Below are 22,661 nucleotides of genomic sequence, written 5' to 3' on the forward strand. Positions count from 1 at the left end.
CTATTTTGCTTCTGAATAATTCTATTGATACTTTTTATTAAAATGCAGAATTAGCCCTGGCTGGGTTGCTCAGTAGACACAGCATTGTCCTGGGAGGTTGTGGGTTCAATCTCTAGTCACGGCACACACTGAAGCAATCAATGAATGCACAACTAAATGGAACTAAGTGGAACAATGAGTTGATAATTCTTTCTCCCTTTTCTCCCCCTAACCCTCTTCTCAAATCATTGAAAAAATTTTAAAATATATAAAAAAATAAAAAGCAGAACTAGCAAAACACAGGGATTAATATGAACTGAAAACACTCCAGTATGAGATCTGAGCCCTAAAATTTAAACTGAAGTAAAAAATACCCAAAATAATTTTACATATTTCATTTTTCCATTTGTTCGTCTTTTTATTTAATGGGAAAAGCATGGCAGTCCCTGAATGGCAGGGAAAGGACAGCATTGGGCTCTCAAAGAAAGATTATCAGCAGAATCACAAAATTAAAGATTTTTTTTTTTTTTCAGAAAGAGAATGAGAGAAACATCTTTTTTTAAGTGAGAGAAGAGATAGACTCCCACATGTGCCCTGTGATCCACCCAGCAACCCCCGTCTGGGGCTGATGCTCAAATCAACCGAGCCACTGGCTGTGAGAGGGGTAAGGGGTGGGGCAGCAGATGGTTGCTTCTCATGTGTGCCCTGACAAGAGAATGGAACCCAGGATGAACATCCACATGCTAGGATGACACTCTATCCACTGAACCAAATGGCCAGGGCCAGGAAACATCAATTTGTTGTTCCACTTATTTATGCATCACTGGTTGATTCTTGTATGTGCCCTGATTGGGAATTGAACCCACAACCTTGGCATATTAGGACAAACTAACTACCTGAGCAACCTGGCCAGGGAACAAAGTTAAAGATTTAAAATATATATTATATGCAGTCTTCAATCTACATCAACTATTTTCCTCTGCTTCCTACACAACCATCATTTAAAAGAAAACAAACAAACAAAAGGGCTTACAAAAATAACAGAAAAGGAAGCAAACAGAGAGATTTATGAATACTTGCTTTAGGTTATAAAGTAAAATTAAGGGTAATGAATGAATTAAAAATTACATTCTCAGAATACTTTTCTCCTTAAATCACAGGAAATAGATACAATGGCATTAACTTACTATAGAGGGAAACTGTGAGAATAAACAAATCTAAAAGATTATAAAATTATAAAATACTTTTGAAACAATCAATTTGTAGAATATTGCTATTTATGATCATTTTCTGCATATAAATTAAGCAAATGCTCTTTTTAATGCTGAAAAATAATATACCACCTCTCAGAAATATTAACATTTACACAAATTTTTAAAAAGAAAACTTAAATACCTGTTTTAATCTTTCATTCTCTTTCATGAAGTTTTTGGCAGCCTCATTAGTATTTTCTGCTTGAGTTTTAAGTACTCCTTTGTTTGACGTTTCTTTTGCCAGCTGAGTAATAAGGGTAACCAGACGTCTCAACACTCTAAGAAAATTAAAAAACCAAAACAACCTTTAGAATAAAGAGTCATTGTCAAACAACTTCCTTCAGGTATAGATGAGAGATGACAGTTAGAAAGGACACCCTTTTTATTTTATGTATTAATATATGTATGTATGTATTTATTTTGAGGGGGGGAGAGAAATATAAAGTCGTTCCACTTAGCTGTGCACCCCACTGATTGCTTCTTGTATGTGTTGTGCACCCCACTGATTGCTTCTTATATGTGTCCTGACTGGGATTTGAACAGACAACCTCGGGGTTGAGCCAGCCCCATCAAGCTTATGGCCCTGAGATCAAGCTGGTGACCTTGGTGCTCTAGGACGATGCTCTATGTACTGCACCACTGGCCAGGGTCACATACTTTTTTAAAAAAAAAATCCAAGTCTTCCAGTCAAAACACACTGCTGTACCCTGGCCAGAGAGCTCAGTTGGTTACAGCATCATACGAAATCACAGAAGTTGCCAGTTTGATCCTTGGCTGGGGCACATACAGAAACAGATCTATGTTAAAACAATCTTTAAGTACAACCATGAAATGATACTTGAAAGTATATATATAGGCCCTGGCCAGTTGGCTCAGCGGTAGAGCGTCGGCCTGGCGTGCGGGGGACCCGGGTTCGATTCCCGGCCAGGGCACATAGGAGAAGCGCCCATTTGCTTCTCCAGCCCCCCCCCCCTCCTTCCTCTCTGTCTCTCTCTTCCCCTCCCGCAGCCAAGGCTCCATTGGAGCAGATGGCCCGGGCGCTGGGAATGGCTCCTTGGCCTCTGCCCCAGGCGCTAGAGTGGCTCTGGTCACAACAGAGCGACGCCCCGGAGGGGCAGAGCATCGCCCCCTGGTGGGCAGAGCATCGCCCCTGGTGGGCGTGCCGGGTGGATCCCGGTCGGGCACATGCGAGAGTCTGTCTGACTGTCTCTCCCAGTTTCCAGCTTCAGAAAAATACAAAAAAAAAAAGAACCTGAAGTAGGAAGGAGCTAGGTACACAATAGGAACTCAATAAATATTCACTGTAAGAATGAATGAATGAATGAGTGAACAGTGGAGGTCAGTGTGGGAGGAATGTGGTGTACTGTATATGTCAGAGAACAGTATGAGAAAAGGATCAAGAGAGAAGCAGGGGTCAGATCATGCAAGGCTTATTAACCTTTCAAACTGACAAGCCTTAACTATTGCTTGTTATTTGGTTATACAGTCAGTTCTTTTATGAAGATGTTAGTATACTAAATATTATAGAAAAAATACCTTATGTAGGCTAAAAAATAAAAAACACAAATTATATTTTTAAATTGTGTGTGGTTTTGTTTTTATTTACTTACAACCAAAAAAATAATGAAAATCCAGAAATATAAAGATTTCTTTGAGCCCTAAAAAGTTTCATATGCGTATGTTCGTGGGCACCAGGTTTGCTGGGTAAGAACTTCTCCATGTCAGCAGCAGAGGAGTATTTCCTTACTTCTCTCACAGCATCTGTTAGAAACAAATAGGAAACATTACTTTTGGCTTTTAAGAATATAAACTTACTATTTTAATGGGAAGCAGTTTTAGAATAATTGAGCTATCCTTTAAGTAACAGACTTCAGGTAGGGGCTCTGTTTTTGTCTTTCCCTCTACATACTTGAGAGGGTTCAATGCTCAAAGCAGATCATCTGTACGTGGAGATTAGTGGTAAACTTTGTAATAGCAATTTTGTTTTTTACTATATTTATCTAGAACTCATCATTATTGTACCATCTCTGTCTCTAGCTACACTACAAACTATTATCTTTCACTTTTTCTATCCCTAATAGGTTGAATAAATTTTAACCACTGACAATAATGTATAGGCCATATCCCATTACAATCAATTCCAAGACACTATCCTATTTCTCTTACTGTACTAGCAATTTATTATAGCTATCATTTTGTTGATGGTTTCCATAGCTGTGTAGAAGCTTTTTAGTTTGATGTAATCTCATTAACTTGTTTTTGTTGCCTTTGCTTTTGGTGTCAAATCCAAAAAGTCATTGCCAAGACCCTTACTGCCTATGCTTTTTTCTAGTTTTCTAGTTTCAAGTCTTTAATACATTTTGAGTTAATTTAAAATTTTTTATTTTTCAGTTATAGTTTACAGTCAATATTCTTTTGTATTAGTTTCAGGTATACAATAAGTTAATTTTTATATGGTATAAGACAGTGGTCCAGTTTTCCCAACACCATTTATTGAAGAGACTGTCCTTACCCCCATTGTATATTTGTATATTCTTGGCTCTTTTGTCATAAATTAATTGAACATATATGTGTGGGTTTACTTCTGTGGTGTTTGGTTGCATTAGTCTGTCAGTGGTTCTCAAAGTGTGCATCAGGGCGCACTGGTGCACCCTAGATTTCCAGGTGCACCCTATGGTATTCCAGAGAAATATATGCCTGTTGGGGACCAAAAAACCAACCGAGTTTCTGGAGTTTAGATTTTTGGGGACAGAGGTGTGGGGAATTGGCTGTAAGCTGAGTCTGCCCAACCACCTACACCTCACTTGCCTGATTAGGTTGCAAAAGGCTGTTAAGCTGTGGTGCTGGATTGTTTACACTACCCCCCATGTTCCCTGGAAAGACTGAGGCAAGTTTCTTCTATCCTCTGTTTGGTGTAAAGTTAAGCTGATATGTATGGTGGGGGATTTGGATTGATGATTAAACATAAGGAATTGTCTCTTGAAGCCTTTTGGATTTCTATAAAAGAATATGTGGCAATATCTAAAAAAGCTTTGAACATTTTACTATGATTTTCAACATCTTATTTATGTGAATTAGGGTTTTCTACCCTCAACACAATTAAGAGTAAAAAGAGAGGAATTCTTCAATGTACTGACGAGGAAATGAGAGTTTGCCTTTCAAATATATGCCCAAACATTGAAGAAATCGCTAGGACACATCAGGCTGATGTTTCTCATAAACACAAGAATGAAAAACCTTAACACATTCGTACCGGGACCTGCCAAATTTACTAAATCTTACTAAGAGTGTGTGTGTGTGTGTACACATATATATAAGGTCTACTGGAAAGTTCTGTTCGTTTCTATTACAACAAGTTTTGACAGGTAAGCACATGTTTATTTGGCACATGTGTACCTCTCTATTTTTATCACTTAATGTATACATACTGACGTAGCAAATTAACTAAAATAAAGTTGATTCATGTTAGTCTTATGTGTGAAGCCATAGTATACCCATGGCTACTGATAAAGTTCATTTATGCCACTGTAATTTTTATGAATTTCAACAAGGAAGAAATGCTACAGAAGCATGTCTGTCGCATCCACCATATTCCCTGGACTTAGCACCCTCCGACTATCACTTGTTTTTGTCATTACAAAATTTTTTGAAGGGCAAAAAATTCAAAAATGAAGGAGATATCAAACAAGCACTGGTTCAATTTTTCGCATCAAAAGATAAAACATTAAAAAAAAAAAGATAAAACATTTTTCAAAAATGGGATATACATATTGCCCTCACGCTGGCAAGTAATAATAATAATAGCAATTATATTATTTAATAAAGTTTATTGATGGTAAGAAAAATTTGTATTTTGTTTTATTCCAAAAATGGACAGAACTTTCCGGTATATATATATATATATATATATATATATATATATATATATATATATATATAAAATTTTTGCCATTTTTTATTTTTTAAGAATTCTAAAAAGCATTAACTCAAAAACTGTAATATAAAAATGTTTATTAATGTCAGAATAAATTTAATTTTGTTGTATTTATTTTAATTACTATAAAAGCATGCTTGGACTTTATATTTTTTCTTTAATATTTGATTTATTATATTTCTCAGAAATTTGTATATAGTGAGCATACAATTATTTGTAGGATTTTAAATGTGCTCCGACTTCAAAAAGTTTGAGAACCGCTGGTCTATGTGTTAGTTGTTATGCCAAACTGGTTTGATTATTATTACAGCTTTGCAATATTCCGTATTTTGAAATTAGGGAGCATGATGCCTCTAGTATTGTTCTTTCTCAATATTGCTTTGGCTATTTTGACAATTTTGTGGTTCATTACAAACTTCAAGATTGTTTCATTTTTTTCCTTTTTGTGACAGAGACAGAGAGAGTCAGAGAGAGGAACAGATAGGGACAGACAGACAGGAAGGGAGAAAGATAAGAAGCACCAATTCTTCATTGTGGCACCTTAGTTGTTCATTGATTGCTTTCTCATATGTGCCTTGACTGGGGGCTACAGCAGACTGAGTGACCCCTTGCTCGAGCCAGTGACCTTGGGTTCAAGCTGGCAATCCTTGCTCAAACCAGATGAGTCTGTGCTCAAGCTGGCGACCTCAGGGTCTCAAACCTGGGTCCTCCGCTCTATCTACTGCACCATCGCCTGGTCAGGCAGGATTATTTATTCTGTAAAAAAAAGCCATTGGAATTTTGGTAGGGATTGTACTGAATCTTCATATTACCTTGGGTAGTATGAACATTTTTTTTCAATATTAATTTTCTAATCTATAGGCATGAAATACCTTTGCATTTATCTATTCAATTTCTTTCACCAATCTCTTATAGTTTCCAGTATACAGGTCTTTCACATTTTTGGTTAAAGTTATTCCTAGGTATTTTACCTTTTTTTTTTTTAATTGTATTTATTCATTTTAGAAGGGAGAGAGAGAGAGAAGGGGGAGGAACAGAAAGCATCAACTCCCATATGTGCCTTGACCAGGCAAGCCCAGGGTTTTGAACCGGCGACCTCAGCACTTCCAGGTCGACACTTTATCCACTGCACCACCACAGGTCAGGCAATTTTACCCTTTTTTGATGCACTTATAAATGAGGTTTTCTTAATTTCTCTGATAGTTCATTATTAGCATATAAAAATGTAGATTTCTGTATAATGATGTATCCTGCAATTTTACTGAATTTTTTTAAGTGATTTTTTTTCGATTTATTCATTTTTATAGAGAGAGGAGAAAGAGAAAGGAAGAGAGAGAGAGAGAAGGATGGAGGAGCAGGAAGCATCAACTCCCATATGTGTCTTGACCAGGCAAGCCAAGGGTTTTGAACCTGCAACCTCAGCGTTCTAGATCAACGCTTTATCCACTGAACCACCACAGGTCAGGCAACTTAATTCATTTACTAGTTTTAACCATTATTTTTGTGAAGTTCTTAGGGTTTTTTATATCTATACATAGAGATTTCTGTATCATGTTATCGGCAATAGTGACAGTTTTACTTCTTCTTTTCTGATTTGGATGCCTTTTATTTATTTTTCTTGCTTAATTGCTCTGGCTAGGACTTCCAAATGCTATGTTGAATAAAAACGTAAGAGTGGGTATCCTCACTTGGTTACTGACCTTAGAGGAAAGGTTTTTAGCTGTTCACTGTTGAGTATGATGTTAGCTGAAGTTAGTCATATATGACCCTTATCATGTTGAGGTACACTGCCTCTACACCAACTTGGTTTAGAGTTTTTATCATAAATGGATGTTAAATATATATCTTTTCAAATGCTTTTCCTGCATCTATTGAGATGATTCTATAATTTTTATTGCTAACCTTTAAAAAAAAATCACGAATGTCCTTAATATAAAAACTAAAATCACTGATTTTAACCCTTTCTTCTTTTTTGAATAAACACTCAGTTATAAATTTCCTCTAAACAGGACTTTATTGCCTAATTATCCTATGAATTTTGATATAATGTATTTTAATTAGTATTCAATTAAAATATTTTTTTTGCCTTTGAGTACTTCTTTGACCCATGTGCTACTGACAAGTGTCTTGTCTAATTTCCAAATATGTGTGGTTCTTCCAATACATGTTACTGAGTTCTCTTTACATACTGGGTGATTTCAGTTCTTCTGTTAATTTATTGAGACTTATTTTTCTGGTCCAGAATATAGTGTACCTTGGTAAATAGAGTATATAGTATCTTTGGGTATCCTTGTGAAGAATATTTATATTTTCAGCTGTTGGGTGAGATTTAATTTTTACACTTTTTAGGGCTATTCTGTTTTGATTTCAATTTTAATTAAATTCCTAATCCCTGGCCACAATAAATTTTCTATTCCCAAGAGCAACCTTCTGTGATTTTAGTGAAAAGGTCCAAGGTGTTTGCTACAGCCCTCTAACTTCATGAGACTTGTAACTCTAAACTCTATTTCCCCTTGCTTGGCAGCATCTAAAATTTCTGCTCAGTTCTTTCAGCTTTCTAGCTGCTGCCTTCCACAGAGCTCCTTGAAATCTCCCCTACGGATCCACAGTTCAAAATTCAGCCAAGGCCTGACCAGGTGGTGGTGCAGTGGATAGAGCGTCGGACTGGGATGTGGAGGATCCAGGTTCGAGACCCTGAGGTCACCAGCTTGAGGGCAGGTTCATCTGGTTTGAGCAAAGCTCACCAGCTTGGACCCAAGGTCGCTGGCTCGAGCAAGGGGTTACTCCGTCTGCTGAAGGCCTGTGGTCAAGGCATATATGAGAAAGCAATCAATGAACAACTAAGGTGTGGCAGCGAAAAACTGATGATTGATGCTTCTCATCTCTCTCCGTTACTGTCTGTTCCTTTCTATCCCTCTCTCTGACTCACTCTCTGTCCCTGTAAAAAAACAAACAAACAAACAAAATTCAGCCAAGGATTTGAGGAGAGTTTAGATGTAGATTTTGGGGTTTACTTTCTGAGGTTTTCTCTTTTCTTGCTTATCTCCCCTTAATTTCCAGTGTTTGTGATTTCTGACACCTCTAGCTAGTAAGACTGTGGTTTTCTGCTTGGAGTTCTGACCAAGCCACATGGGCTGAGAACTGCCCTGAGAGAAATCATTATATAAACCTGATCACACTCAGCGTGATTCCCTACTTTCAAGGTGTGACTTCCTTTCAGTACCCATCTACTTCTGGTTGCTTCCTATGTCTTCAAATACCTTTTTGCCCAGGTTTCACAAATAGGAGGATTAATCTACTACATGCTATTTTGTCATCTGACTTTTTTTTTTTAATATTTATTTTTAATGATTTGAGAGAGAGAGGAAGGGAGAGGGAGAGAAAGAGACAGGAACATCAATCTGTTCCTGCATGTGCCCTTACCAGGAATCAAACGGCAACCTCTGTGCTCCGGGCCGGGCCAATGCTCTAACCAACAGAGCTAACTGGCCAGAGCCCATTCAACTTTTGAAATACTATTATTTTATAAAATTTATTGAGGTGGAATTCATATAACAAAATTAACCATTTTAAAGTGAAAAATTTAGAGGCATTTAGTATATTCACAATATTTTACAAGTACCATCTCTAGTTCCAAGTCATTTCTGATATTCCAAAATAAAACCTAAATAAATCACTCCCCCCAAAATTTGACTGTAGTTATATACCACCATTTCTATTACTGAAAATCTTTTACTTTCTATTACCGAAAATTTCTAATGCCATTATCATACTAATTTGTTTCATGCTGCAATTTACATACAACAGTTTTAAAATTACTAACAATGAAATTAAGTGAAGTTTCAGATTTCTCTGCACTTTTGTTTTTAGAATTTATCCACCAAGGAGGTAGAGTTAGAGTACTATGTTCAAGAGTTCCTTAAAACAATTCTTTTCTCTGTGTCATATGTTTCCAATCTTATATAATGTTCAGTTTATATATTCTTGTTTATTTTCAATTCTAGAGTTTGCTTTTTCTAGCTTCCCAAAACTTAAAAGTTCTTTTAAAGAAAGAACTTTTCTTTCTTTAAAACAGTTAAGCAGCATTGTAATACCTGTTTTTTGAAAGTGGTAACCTTTCTTGCAAAATTATCTGGCTTTACAGTTCTCTGAAGGGGGTAGCTTTTTGACAACTTCCCATTTTTCTATTAAAGTTGGTCTTAAATTTTCTATATCTGTTAGGGTTCATTTGGCAAATTATATTTTCCTATGAAGCACCCATGTTATTTAGGTTTTCAATTTGTTTGCAAATAAAGGTATATAAAATAGTTTCTTAAGTTATCTTTTAAAATAATTTCTTTGGTTTTAACAGCTATTTCCCTTTTGACATTCCTCAGATTCCCTTAATAATATAGTAAGAGCATCCCAAGCACTACAACAGGGAGGGGTTGGGAACCTTTTTAGCTGAGAGACTCATGAACACCACATATTTTAAAATGTAATTCCGTGAGAGCCATACAACGACCCATGTACGTTAAGCATTATCCAATAAAAATTTGGTGTTGTCCCAGAGGACAGCTGTGATTGGCTCCAGCCACCCGCAACCATGAACATGAGCGGTAGGAAATGAATGGATTGTAATACATGAGAATGTTTTATATTTTTAACATTATTTTTTTATTAAAGATTTGTCTATGAGCCAGATGCAGCCATCAAAAGAGCCATATCTGGCTCGTGAGCCATAGGTTCCCGACCCCTGCATTACAACATAATTAAAAAAACAAATAAAATAGTATTTATCAATTATTCTGAGCTAGCCAGAGGAAACAGATAGTAATATAATGGGTCATTATGCTTGTGATTCAGCTTCCTTGGAAATTTAATGGGAATAATACTACTGGATCCATTAAACAAAAATGCTGAAGACTGATTAATAATATCAAAGAAGTTTATGAGTGTAAATGGACATACAAAACCACGCACAGAGTGAATCACCTGTGTCTGAAAAGTGGTATGGAGGAAACAATAAGGAGAGGGTGTGATGTGTAGGCAATTTTCTATAAACCATGTGGAGAAAGTCTTTTTCAGATCATCTGTGGAAACTTTCAAATTCCCAGGATGCATTTCTATTGACACTAAACATTCCTGAGTTTCGTGGTTCCTTTCTGCCTATTCCCACCTGTGAAAAGACTCATAGATGCACATACACTTTTGAGTCAATACTGGCTCTAGGAATAGAAACACCTGTAATGATTACCTTACTGAAGACAACCAGGAACAATGAAATCAATTCCAAAGTAAAATATAAATTAAGCATGAGTAACTAATTTTGCATTATTTACACCACTGTCATTATGGTGGACAAGAATATTGGACTATGTACTTTACACACATTACTGCATTTAAACCTTCCAACACTTCAGTGAAGTACAGTAAATGTTATTACCCTATTCTGAGATGTAAACACCAAGAATTAAAAGGTAAGTTCTAGCTGCCCACCTTTACCCATCAATGGTTAACGTTCCTGCATTAAACATCCATGATACCCATTTCTCTGCCCACAGATATAGGCTATACCCAGCAGTCATGAATCTGGTGTCTAACTCCGACCTTTAGCTACCGCTTACCAGACAAGACTTGAATACCTGGTGCTAGCTGGTCCGATTTTGAAAATTTAATGGCCTGACACTGGTTTGCAAAATCATACAGGTTTCAAGTATACAACTTAATAAAACATTGCCTCAAGCAAAGTCACTTTTTCTCCCCATTTTCCTCCCCTTTGCCCACCTCCACCTATCCCCCTGATCGCCCTTTCCTCTGGTGATCACTCCACTGTTATCTGTATGTATGTCATGTGTGTGTGTCTGTGTATGTGTGTTCTGCTTAATCCTTTCACTTTCTTTCATCTAGTCCCCCAACACCGCTCTGCTCTGATAGCTGTCAGTGCTTTCCATGTATCCATGTCTCTGTTTCTATTTTGTTTATCAGTTTATTTTGTTCATTAGACTCCACATATAAGTGAGATCATATAGAATTTGTCTTTTTTGACTGGCTTATTTCACTTAGCATAATATTCTCCAGATCCATCCATTTGGTCATAAAAGATAAGATTTCCCTTTTGGGAAAAAAAAAAAGATTTCCTTTTTTGTTATGGCCAATAGTATTCCATTGTGTAAATGTACCACAGCATTTTTATCCACTCATCCACTGTGGGCAGTTGAGCTGTTTCCAGATCTTAGCTATTATAATTAACTTTACAATAAACATAGGGGTGCAAATATTATTTCAGTGTTTTGGGTTTCATTTTTTGAGGAAATTCCATACTGTATTCTACAGTGGTGGCAACAGCCTGCATTCCTACCAACAGTGCAGGAGGGTTCCCTTTTCTCCACATCATCACCAGCCCACTTGTTGATTTATTGATGACAGCCATTCTGATAGATGTGAGGTGATTTCTCATTGTGGTTTTAATTTGTATTTCTCTGATGATTAGTGTCAGTGAGCATTTTTTTCATATATCTATTGGCCATCTATATGTCCTTTTTGGAGAAGTGTCTACTCAGGTCCTTTACCTGTTTTTTAATTGGGTTGTTTGTCTTCCTGGTGTTAAAATATTTTGGAAATCAACCCCTTATCAGATTTATCATTGGTAAATATGTTCTCCCATTCAGTGGGTCATCTTTTCATCTTGTTGATGGTTTCTTTTGCTGTGTAAAAGCTTTTTAGTTTGATGTAATCCCATTTACTTTTTCCTTTGTTTTCCTTGCCCGAGATTGGACAAATATACTGCTACAAGAGATGTTTGAAATTCTACTGCCTATGGTTTCTTCTAGGATTTTTATAGTTTTGCGACTTACATTTAAGTCTTTTATTCATTTAGAGTTTAGTCTTGTGCATGGTGTAAGTTGGTGGTCTAGTTTTTTAGGTCTTTTTTTTTTTTTGCATGTACCTGTCAAATTTTCCCAACACTATTTATTGAAGAGACTGTCTACTCCATTGTATGATGTTGCCTCCTTTGTAAACTATAAATTGACTATAAAGGTGTGGGTTTATTTCTAGTCTCTGTTCTGTTTCATTGATGTATAAGTCTGTTTTTATGCCAGTACCACACTGTTTTGATTAATACGGCTTTGCAGTATAGTTTTATGTCAGGTAATGTGACGCCTCCAACTTTGTTCTTTCTTAAGATTGCTGAGGCTATTTGGAGTCTTTACTGGTTCCATACAAATTTTTGGAATATTTGTTTTCGACCTGTGAGATATGTCACTGGTATTTTAGTAGGAATTGTGTTAAATCTATAGATTGCTTTGGGTAGAATGGACATTTTAATAATGTTGACTCTTCCAATCTATGATCACAGCATTTGCTTCCATTTTTTAGTATATTCCTCAACTTCTTTCTTCAGTACCCTATAATTTTCCAACTACAACTACTTTACCTCCTTGGTTAAATTTATTCCTAGATTATCTTATTTTTCTTTTGTTGCTATAATAATAAGATAGTTTCTTAAGTTCTCTTTCTGATGGTTTATTATTGATGTATAAGAATGCCACCAATTTCTAAATATTAATTTTGTACCCTGCGACTTTGTTGAATTCATTTATCAGGTCTAGCAGTTTTCTGACTCAGACTTTAGGGTTTTCTAAGTACAGTATCATGCCATCAAAATTAAGGACAGTTTTACTTCTTCTTTTCCAATTTGGATGCCTTTTATTTCTTCTTCTTGTCTGATTCCAGTAATATGTTGAATAAGAGTGGTGAAAGTGTACATCCCTGTCTTGTTCCCAATCAAGGGAAACATTTTTAGTTTTTGCCCATTGAATATGATGGTTGTGGATTTGTCATATATGGCCTTTATCATGTTGAGGTATTACAATTCCGGTGGCGGAGGCCAGGCACGTTCTCACTGAATTTGGGCAGATGGTAGAGACACTGTGGAGCCAGAAAGTATTGGGCCATTCCATTTAATTGTCTCACAATGGCGGACAGGCACACAGGCAGGGGAAACCGCTTCTCAGGCAAACAAACAACAAAAATGGCCCCTTACAGTGGCGGGCATGCAATCCGCCATCCACAATCCCCCATCTCTCTGAGTGCAAGCACCCATAACCTTACATAGGCCATACACATGTGGTGCAGCCACACACTCACATACCAATCAAGCAAAGTGCTTACAGCAGGTAAACCAGCGAGCAAGCACAATAATAGAGCTGCCCCACAGGTATGATCGCTCTATTCCCACTCTGCTGAGAGTTTTCATCATAAAGGGGTACTGGATTTTATCAAATGCTTTTTCTGCATCTATTGATACAATCATATAATTTTTAGCCCTCATTTTGTTTATGTGATGTATCATGTTTATTGATTTGTGAATATTATAGCAATCTTGCATCCTAGGAATAAATTCTATTTGATCATGCTGTATGATCTCTTTAATGAAATTGCTGGCTCTGGTTTGCTAATACCTTGTTAAGGATTTTAGCATCTATGTTCATCAGGGATATCAGCCTATAATTTTCTTTCTTTAAAGTCTTTATCTGGTTTTAGAATTAAGATAATGCTTGCCTTGTAAATACAGCTTGAAAGTCTTCCCTCCACTTGGAATTTTTAGAATAGTCTGAAATGGATAGTTGTTAGTTCTTCTTTGAATGTTCATTAAAATTTGCCTGTGAAGCCATCAGTTCAGGACTTTTGTTTGCTGAGAGTTTCTTGACGACCGGTTCAATTTCATTTGTTGTCATTGATCTATTAAGGTTTTCTGATTCATCTTGATTCACTTTTGGAAGATTGTGTATTTCTAGGAATTTATCAGTTTGTTGGCATATAGTTGTTCACAGTATTTTCTTACAATCCTTTGAATTTCTTTGGTGTCAGTTATTTTTCATCTTTCATTTCTGATTTTATTTATTTGGATACTCTCCCTTCTTTTATTATCTTTTTCTTTTTTTGTATTTTTCTGAATTGAAAACAGGGAGGCAGAGAGATAAACTACTGCATGCACCCAACTGGGACCCACCCGGCATGCCCACCAGGGGGCGATGCTCTGCCCATCTGGGGCGTTGCTCCGTTGTAACCAGAGCCACTCTAGCGCCTAAGGAGGAGGCCATGGAGCCATCCTCAGCCCCCAGGCCAACTTTGCTCCAACAGAGCTTTGGCTGCAGGAGGGAAAGAGAGAGATAGAGAGAAAGGAGAGGGGGAAGAGTGGAGAAGCAGATGGGTGCTTCTCCTGTGTGCCCTGACTGGGAATCGAACTTGGAACATCCACACGCCAGGCCGACACTCTACCACTGAGTCAGCTGGCCAGGGCTTCTCTTTTTTTCTTAATGAATCTGGTTAAAGGTTTGTAAATCTTGTTTATCTTTTAAATAAGCAGCTCCTGGTTTCACTGATCTTTTACATTTTTTTTTTTTTTTAGTCTCTATGTCATTTATTTCCCCTCTGATCTTCCTTATGTCATTCTTTCTACATACTCTGGACTTTTTCTAAATCTTTTAGATGTAGGGTTACATTGTTAGAGATTTTTCTTGCTTCAAGAGGTATGCCTGTAATGCTATGAACTCCCCTCAGGACTGCTTTGCCATATGTTCCATACATTTGTGGGTGTTGTCTGTTCATTTTCATTTGTTTCCAGGTAATTTTTACTTCTTCCTTGATTTCATTGATAACCCATTCATTATTTAATAACATGTTAGGCCCTGGCCGGTTGACTCAGTGGTAGAGCATCGGCCTGGCATGCAGAAGTCCCGGGTTCGATTCCCGGCCAGGGCACACAGGAGAAGCGCCCATCTGCTTCTCCACCCCTCCCCCTCTCCTTCCTCTCTGTCTCTCTCTTCCCCTCCCGCAGCCAAGGCTCCATTGGAGCAAAGATGGCCCGGGCGCTGGGGATGGCTCCTTGGCCTCTGCCCCAGGCGCTAGAGTGGCTCTGGTCGCAGCAGAGCGACCCCCCGGAGGGGCAGAGCATCACCCCCTGGTGGGCAGAGCGTCGCCCCCTGGTGGGCGTGCTGGGTGGATCCCGGTCGGGCGCATGCGGGAGTCTGTCTGTCTCTAGCTTCGGAAAAATACAAAAAACAAAACAAGCCCTGGCCGGTTGGCTCAGCGGTAGAGCGTCGGCCTAGCGTGCGGAGGACCCGGGTTCGATTCCCGGCCAGGGCACATAGGAGAAGCGCCCATTTGCTTCTCCACCCCTCTGCCGCACCTTCCTCTCTGTCTCTCTCTTCCCCTCCCGCAGCCAAGGCTCCATTGGAGCAAAGATGGCCCGGGCGCTGGGGATGGCTCTGTGGCCTCTGCCCCAGGCGCTAGAGTGGCTCTGGTTGCAACATGGCGACGCCCAGGATGGGCAGAGCATCGCCCCCTGGTGGGCAGAGCATTGCCCCATGGTGGGCGTGCCGGGTGGATCCCAGTCGGGAGCATACGGGAGTCTGTCTGACTGTCTCTCCCTGTTTCCAGCTTCAGGAAAAAAAATGCAAAAAAAAAAAACCAAAACAAAACAAAAAAAAACAAACCATGTTATTTAGCCTCCATGTGTTTAAATGTTTTGCAGCTTTTTTTTATTGTAGTTGATTTCTAGTTTCATAGCATTGTGGTCAGAGAAGATGCCTGATATGATTTCAATATTCTTTTATTTATTTATTTTTTTTAAAGGTTTTTGTTTTTGGTTTATTTATTTTTTTTTACAGAGACAGAGAGAGAGTCAGAGAGAAGGACAGACAAATAGGAACGGAGAGATGAGAAGCATCAATCATTAGTTTTACGTTGGGCACTGCAACACCTTAATTGTTCATTGATTTCTTTCTCATACGTGCCTTGACCGTGGGCCCTCAGCAGACCGAGTAACTGCTTGCTCGAGCCAGCGACCTGGGCTCAAGCTAGTGAGCTTTTGCTCAAACCAGATGAGCCCTCGCTCAAGCTGGCAACCTCGGGGTCTCAAACCTGGGTCTTCCGCATCCCAGTCCAATGCTCTATCCACTGCGCCACCGCCCGGTCAGGCGATATATTCTTTAATTTATTAAGACTTACTTTGTGTCCTAACATGTGTCCTTTAAATGTTCCGTGTGCACTTGAGTTGAATGTACACTGCTCACAAAAATTAGGGAATATTACAAAATGAATATGAAGTGATAAAAAAAAGCATTTGATTTTTTTTTTTTTTTCATTTTTCTGAAGCTGGAAACAGGGAGAGACAGTCAGACAGACTCCCGTATGCGCCCGACCGGGATCCACCCGGCACGCCCACCATGGGGCGATGCTCTGCCCACCAGGGGGCGATGCTCTGCCCATCCTGGGCGTCGCCATGTTGCGACCAGAGCCACTCTAGCGCCTGAGGCAGAGGCCACAGAGCCATCCCCAGCGCCCGGGCCATCTTTGCTCCAATGGAGCCTTGGCTGCGGGAGGGGAAGAGAGAGACAGAGAGGAAAGCGCGGCGGAGGGGTGGAGAAGCAAATGGGCGCTTCTCCTATGTGCCCTGGCCGGGAATCGAACCCGGGTCCTCCGCACGCTAGGCCGACGCTCTACCGCTGAGCCAACCGGCCAGGGCTGATTTTTTTTAATTAAACAAGAACATCAGAAAAGCAAATAAGTCAAAGAAAGTTGTTGATTATGCAAATGAATACAAAATGAACTTTTATTTTATTGGTGAAAATGCATGATACAAAAGGCTGAAAGTACTGGAGTATCTGCACGTTCCCTGATCCCCTAATTATTGTGAGCAGTTTATATTCTTCTACTTTGGGATAAAATGATCTGTAAAAAGTAACTACATTGATCTGTCCCAGTGTGTCATTTTTTTTTTTTTTTTTGACAGAGACAGAGAGAGGGACAGATAGGAACAGACAGGAAGGGAGAGAGATGCCTGGTCAGGCGACCCAGTGTGTCACTTAAGGTTACTGTTGCCTTTTCATTTTTTTATCTAAAAGATATATCCATTGATATCAGTGGGGTGTTAAAATCCCCTACTATAATTGTATTACTGTTGATCTCTCCCTTAATGCCCACCAAGATTTTCTTTATATATTTAGGTGCTCCTATGTTTGGTGAATACGTGTTTATAAAGGTTATATCCTCTTGTTGGATTGATCCTGTTAGCGTTATGTAATAGGTCATTCAGGTTGACTCCTCTATAATTTAACAGTAAATCCAGTTTAGTGCTAGGAGACTTGTAAAGCTTCCACATACTCTGCAACCATCTTGGAATCCCCAATTTTTTTTCCCCTTAGAATTGGAACTGGGATTCAGAAATGGTTCATTAATCCTTGCATATGGGTGGGGTGATAACACTTGGCAACTAAGTGGTGTCCATTTTCTGCTTTAGGGATATAATATGAGAGTATATATGAAGATGAAGAACAAAGAAATATGCCCAAGGAGAAATTCAGGGACACAAAAAGGAGACTTCAGTTCCTTCTAGTTCCTCCTAGTTCCTCTCAGGAATTTCACTTCCTTCCTTCCCTGCGCTATTTTGAAACTCATATTTTATATAAATACCCCTTCTTGCTCAAGTTGGTTTCTGATATAAGTAACCAAAAGAACTGTGACTAAAGTTCCCTTTCATTATAAGGGTATATGGCAATTTTCAGTAGAAATTCTTGTGTTGATTTTAGAGTTAGATCTGAAAACACTTCAGAGTTAGTAAAAGCAGCAGAGATGATCTTCTCTCCCTTTAGTCTCGCAAACAGATAAACCAAATTCAGAGGAAACACCATTCCAAAGGTCATTTAGTTAGCTGGTGGCAACGTGAAACCTGTTTTCCTTATTCTTTACTATGTATTTAGGGTATTACTTATATAGCAGGAGATGAAAATTGCTAACATTAACAGGTGTACCACAAGAATATTCTGACATTTCTGAAAGAGGCAGAAACCCATTTATACCCTGATACCTACTCGTACTGTCTCCTACCAGTTGTTCCCAGTTTTATAAAGAGAATTCTATTTCAAAGGTTGATGTTATGGACTGTGGGAAACGCTTTCTCACAAAATAATGGCATAGATGGTGGTTATGGTTCCAGGTGGGCCTTATAAAACATAACCTAAAACAAAACAACTTTTAGGGAAAACATCCTTTGTAATATGTATTAAAAGCTGAAGTCCAAGAAGTAGCTGAATGATCAGACAAGTTACTTAATTCTCTAAGCTCAGCTACTTCAAAAAATATATAACTATTTATATTTAGACTCATGGAATTTCTGGTTTGACAAGAACCTTAAGAGTTTACTTCTAATATCTAAGATACTTGTTATCACTAAAATTTCAAACATGTTGAAAAACTAGTACAATAAACACCTGTATTTCCATCATCTAGACTCAATAATTGCTAACTTTTATTAGCTTTATCTTCGTTTTTTAATAATTTGAAAGTTGAAAAAATCATGATACTTGCAATATTTTAGCATGCAGCTCTTAAGAATAAGGACAGATCCTACATAACAAGTGTTGGTAAACTTTTTCTGTAAAGGGACAGAAATTCATGTTTTCAGCCATATGGTATGTCTGCTGCAACTACTCCACTCTGTAGTTGTCCGTGGAAACAGACATAGACAAGTGGGTAGGGTTATGTTCCACTAAAACTTTCCACAATTGGCATTTGGTCTGCAGCCTATAGGCTGCTGACTTAGGCTATAAAACAATACTGTTATCATAACTAAAGTTAACAAAAATTCCCTAATATTATCTAACAACCAGTCCATATTTAAATTTTTGCAGTAGTCACCAAATGTCTGTGTTGTATTTAACCAAGATTCAATCTATATTTACAGCTTGCACCTAAGATTGCTTTTGAGGGCCTAATGACTTTATTCCTCTATGCCTCCCTACCAGCTAAGCCCCTGGTGCCTAAGACACCACAGTAAAAAGGACTATATAACTGGTAACTCTGAAAAGTGGACTATATATTGGTATATGTAAATATTAACTTAAAAAAGAGGTTAAGAACCACTGTACTGTACTCTATTGGAATCTATGCTTCTGCATATATAAACTATATACTTACATACATATCAATATCTGCTCTACATATCAATATATAAAGTCAACTGTATAGCAACAGCAACATCGACAATTAAAAATCAACAAATTCATTAATAATAAAACTAGATAGAGTAAGCAGATTCAAGGAGAAATGATATTCCAGTACTTACCTAGAAACAGAACAATCAATAGCACTATAATAGTAAGAAAAGCCTTGTTCCAAAAAGTTGCAATTTTGCCCCAGACACTAAATGAAAAAATCTTCTGCCATCTGTAAAGCAATACAATTATATTACGGATAAAAAAATTAAAAGAATGTTCTGAAATACTTTCTGAATACTAAATTGACATTTTGGTAATTGTGTAGTGAGTAAAAGGAGTTATAGAAATTTAACTTTTTATGTCATATCAGAGAATTATTAATTCATAGGAATGTCTCATAAAATAGAGGACTTCTTTCAAATTTAATAATCTGACATTTCAATATCTTCTGCCTGGTAGCTTAAATATTCTACAGTGAAAATAAAGGCAAGATACATGATTAAAATCGTAAAAAGGAATTCTTATAGTAAAATGGTAAAGTGCTGACAGAAGCTATCATTTTATATATTTCCCTAATAACTCAGAAATATTGGTCCAACAATTAGCAACACTTGAGGAGTAGGGGTCTAACTCCCTACACTATTTTTATATAATAGTACAATTTTAACAGTTCAGCCAAGTAAGACTTTCCCTACTTTTACCAGCAATTTAAAAATTATTGAGGTATTACATACACACAGCAAAGTGCAAAAATCTTAAGTATACAGTTTGATGAATATAAACATGTGTCTATACCCACGCAATCACCACGATCAAGATTTAAACATAGAGGAAATAAAATGGGGAAATAAGTCTAAAATGGACAAATTAAAAGGTATAAACAAAGACAGAGAGCTAATAATGTATGGATTATAAATGGCAAACTGTGATAAAGTAACTCATCACACGACTGAAAGGTAAGAAACTTTGCATTCCAAAGAGGATATATACAGAAGCACTCAAATAAACTTCAAACACAACTTTTAAAAACTTTTACTTTAAGATTATAACAAATTATTAACTATTAAGTTTTGGAAACAACTCTAATAACTTGAAGTTGGTGGGGAGAGGAAGATTGATGTAAAATAAAGTGGTTTCTTTTATCTCTATGCTTCCAATTCCAAGGATGCTATTTAAATTTTACATTGTAAAAATTTATATTTTTAGAAAGAAAAAATAAGTGGCAATACCTTGGTCAAACTGTAAATTCACATTTCAAGGGCCAGTATAAAACAGAAACACCAGCCTGACCTGTGGTGGCGCAGTGGATAAAGCGTCAACCTAGAAACGCTGAGGTTGCCAGTTTGAAACCCTGGGCTTGCCTGGTCAAGGCACATATGGGAGTTGATGCTTCCTGCTCCTCCCCCCTTCTCTCTTTCTCTCTCTCTCCCCTCTCTATAATGAATAAATAAAATCTTTAAAAACAAAAACAAAACAGAAACACCAAAGAGAACCCCATGGGGAACAACTAGCTGCTCATGTTAACATTCAATTGAAGGCTGCCATATATTGAGTCTTTACCACACTATGGTTCAAAGCATTTTTACATTTTAGCTAATCTAATCACCATGACCGCTATATAAGATGGATATTATCTCCATTTTAAAAACGGGGAAACTGACTACAGATGGTAACTTGCCCAAGGTCACACAGCAACATACATAGTTGTGATATAAACCCAGCCAGTCTGAGCATGTGTCTGACCAGCATGAATAGAATAAAATAAGACAGCCAAGCATGTGGCTTGAGCGCAGGCTCACCAGCCTGAGCATGGGTTTGCCAGCTTGAGTGTGGGATCATAGACATGACCCCATGGTCACTGGCTTGAGTCCAAAGGTCGCTGGCTTGAAGCCCAGGATTGCTTGCTTGAAGCTCAAGGTTGCTGGCTTGAGCAAGGGGTCACTGCCTCAGGTGGAATCCCCCCAGTCAAGGCACATATGAGAAAGCAATCACTGAACAACTAAACTGCCACAACTAAGAGTTGATGTTTCTCATCTCTGCCTTCATGTCTATCTGTCCCTATCTCTCTCTCTTTTTCTCTTGCTAAAAAATAAAAATAAATAAGTGAATTAAGGAAAAAAAATTAGAGAGCCAAGGCCCTGGCCAGTTGGCTCAGTGGATACAGCATCAGCCCAGTGTATGGATGTCCTGGGTTTGATTCCTAGTCAGGGCACACAAGAGAAGCTTCTTTCTCCCTCCTTCTCCTCCTTCTCTCCCTCTTCCCCTCCCACAGCCAGTGGCTCCATTGGTTCGAGCATTGGCCCTAGGCGCTGAGGAAAGCTCGGTTGGTCAGAGCAAGTCAGCCTCAAGCACTAAAAATAGTTTGGTTGATGCGAGTATCAGCTCCAGATGGGGGTTGCCAGGTGGATCCTGGTCGGGGTGTATATAGGAGTCTGTCTCACTATCTCCCCTCCTTTCACTTAAAAAACAAAAAAGAATAGAGCGCTAAATGAAATAAAGACTTAAATCTTTTCTTTTAAAACTATGGTGATACACAAATAATAGATAAAAAGATGGAGATACACACAGTAAGGACATATAAGTGATGTGTACAAACATACCATATTTTCTTATGTAGACGAGGGTATATATACACACCTCTCTCAAATATGATAGCTACTTGATCAGGATAGGAAAGAAACTGTATTTGGCAGAGAGAAAAAATTCCATAATTTATGGATCATTTTGATGGAGAAAAGATAAACTGACAAAAAACTTTTTTGCAAGTCTTTACAAGTATTATCAAAAGGTTACGTTGACCTGTAACACTGAGGTCACTGGTTTGAAACCCTGGACTTGCCTGGTCAAGGCATAAATGGGAGTTGGTGCTTCCTGCTTCTCCCTCTCCCTCTCCTTTTCTCTCTCTCTCCTCTCTAAAATGAATAAAAATTAAAAAAGAAAGCTAAACAGGATGTTATTGAGGATTAGAAACCAAATCAAGGTGATGAGAGGTAGGTAGGGTGATGGAGTAGAAACAGCACTAAGACTGAAAGCCATATTGTGTCTAGAATCTGCCATGGATCAGCGAGATGTCAGACCACTTTCCCTATAGAATGAGTGGGTTGGATACAATTATCTCTAAGGCCCCTTCCTACAATATGACTTAATTTTTCTCTTTAGTAAGGAAGAAAAAAGTGATGGTATCACTCACAAAGTGAGTAGAAATCCAGGTAGTTAAGAAGAGTTGTGAAAGAGTGCCTGAACCCTGAGCCAAGGTAAAAGCTTTCATAAGTCTCTTCCAGTCATGAGAGCTTACTAAAACTTCAGTGGGTTTTTGCTAGGATTTCATTTATGCAAAATGTTCTTTTATGCCATCAGTATGAACAAATGTCTTACAACATTTTTACAAGTGTATTTTACTACAACTGTATTTCACCACTCATACTAACAAGTTTCTGGATCTAAAACTGAACTACTATTTACCACAGGGATAAAGTGAGCCAATGCTTCAAGACTTTCTAAGGTCTTCTAGGA

General features: G+C 38.0%; 1 protein-coding gene across 1 annotated transcript in view; it reads right to left on the reverse strand.

The window, feature by feature from the left end:
* Positions 1–22,661, reverse strand: part of BCAP29 (B cell receptor associated protein 29) — a 69,100-nt gene that overhangs the window by 45,095 nt on the left and 1,344 nt on the right. The window contains exons 3-5 of the mRNA XM_066342444.1: positions 19,277–19,377; positions 2,843–2,993; positions 1,375–1,510 (exon numbers count right to left, since the gene is read on the reverse strand). Coding sequence (XP_066198541.1) covers positions 1,375–1,510; positions 2,843–2,993; positions 19,277–19,377 — 388 coding nt within the window. The remainder of the gene's footprint in view (positions 1–1,374; positions 1,511–2,842; positions 2,994–19,276; positions 19,378–22,661) is intronic.

The sequence above is a fragment of the Saccopteryx leptura genome, chromosome 6, assembly GCF_036850995.1.
Source record: "Saccopteryx leptura isolate mSacLep1 chromosome 6, mSacLep1_pri_phased_curated, whole genome shotgun sequence".
Lineage (NCBI taxonomy): Eukaryota > Metazoa > Chordata > Mammalia > Chiroptera > Emballonuridae > Saccopteryx > Saccopteryx leptura.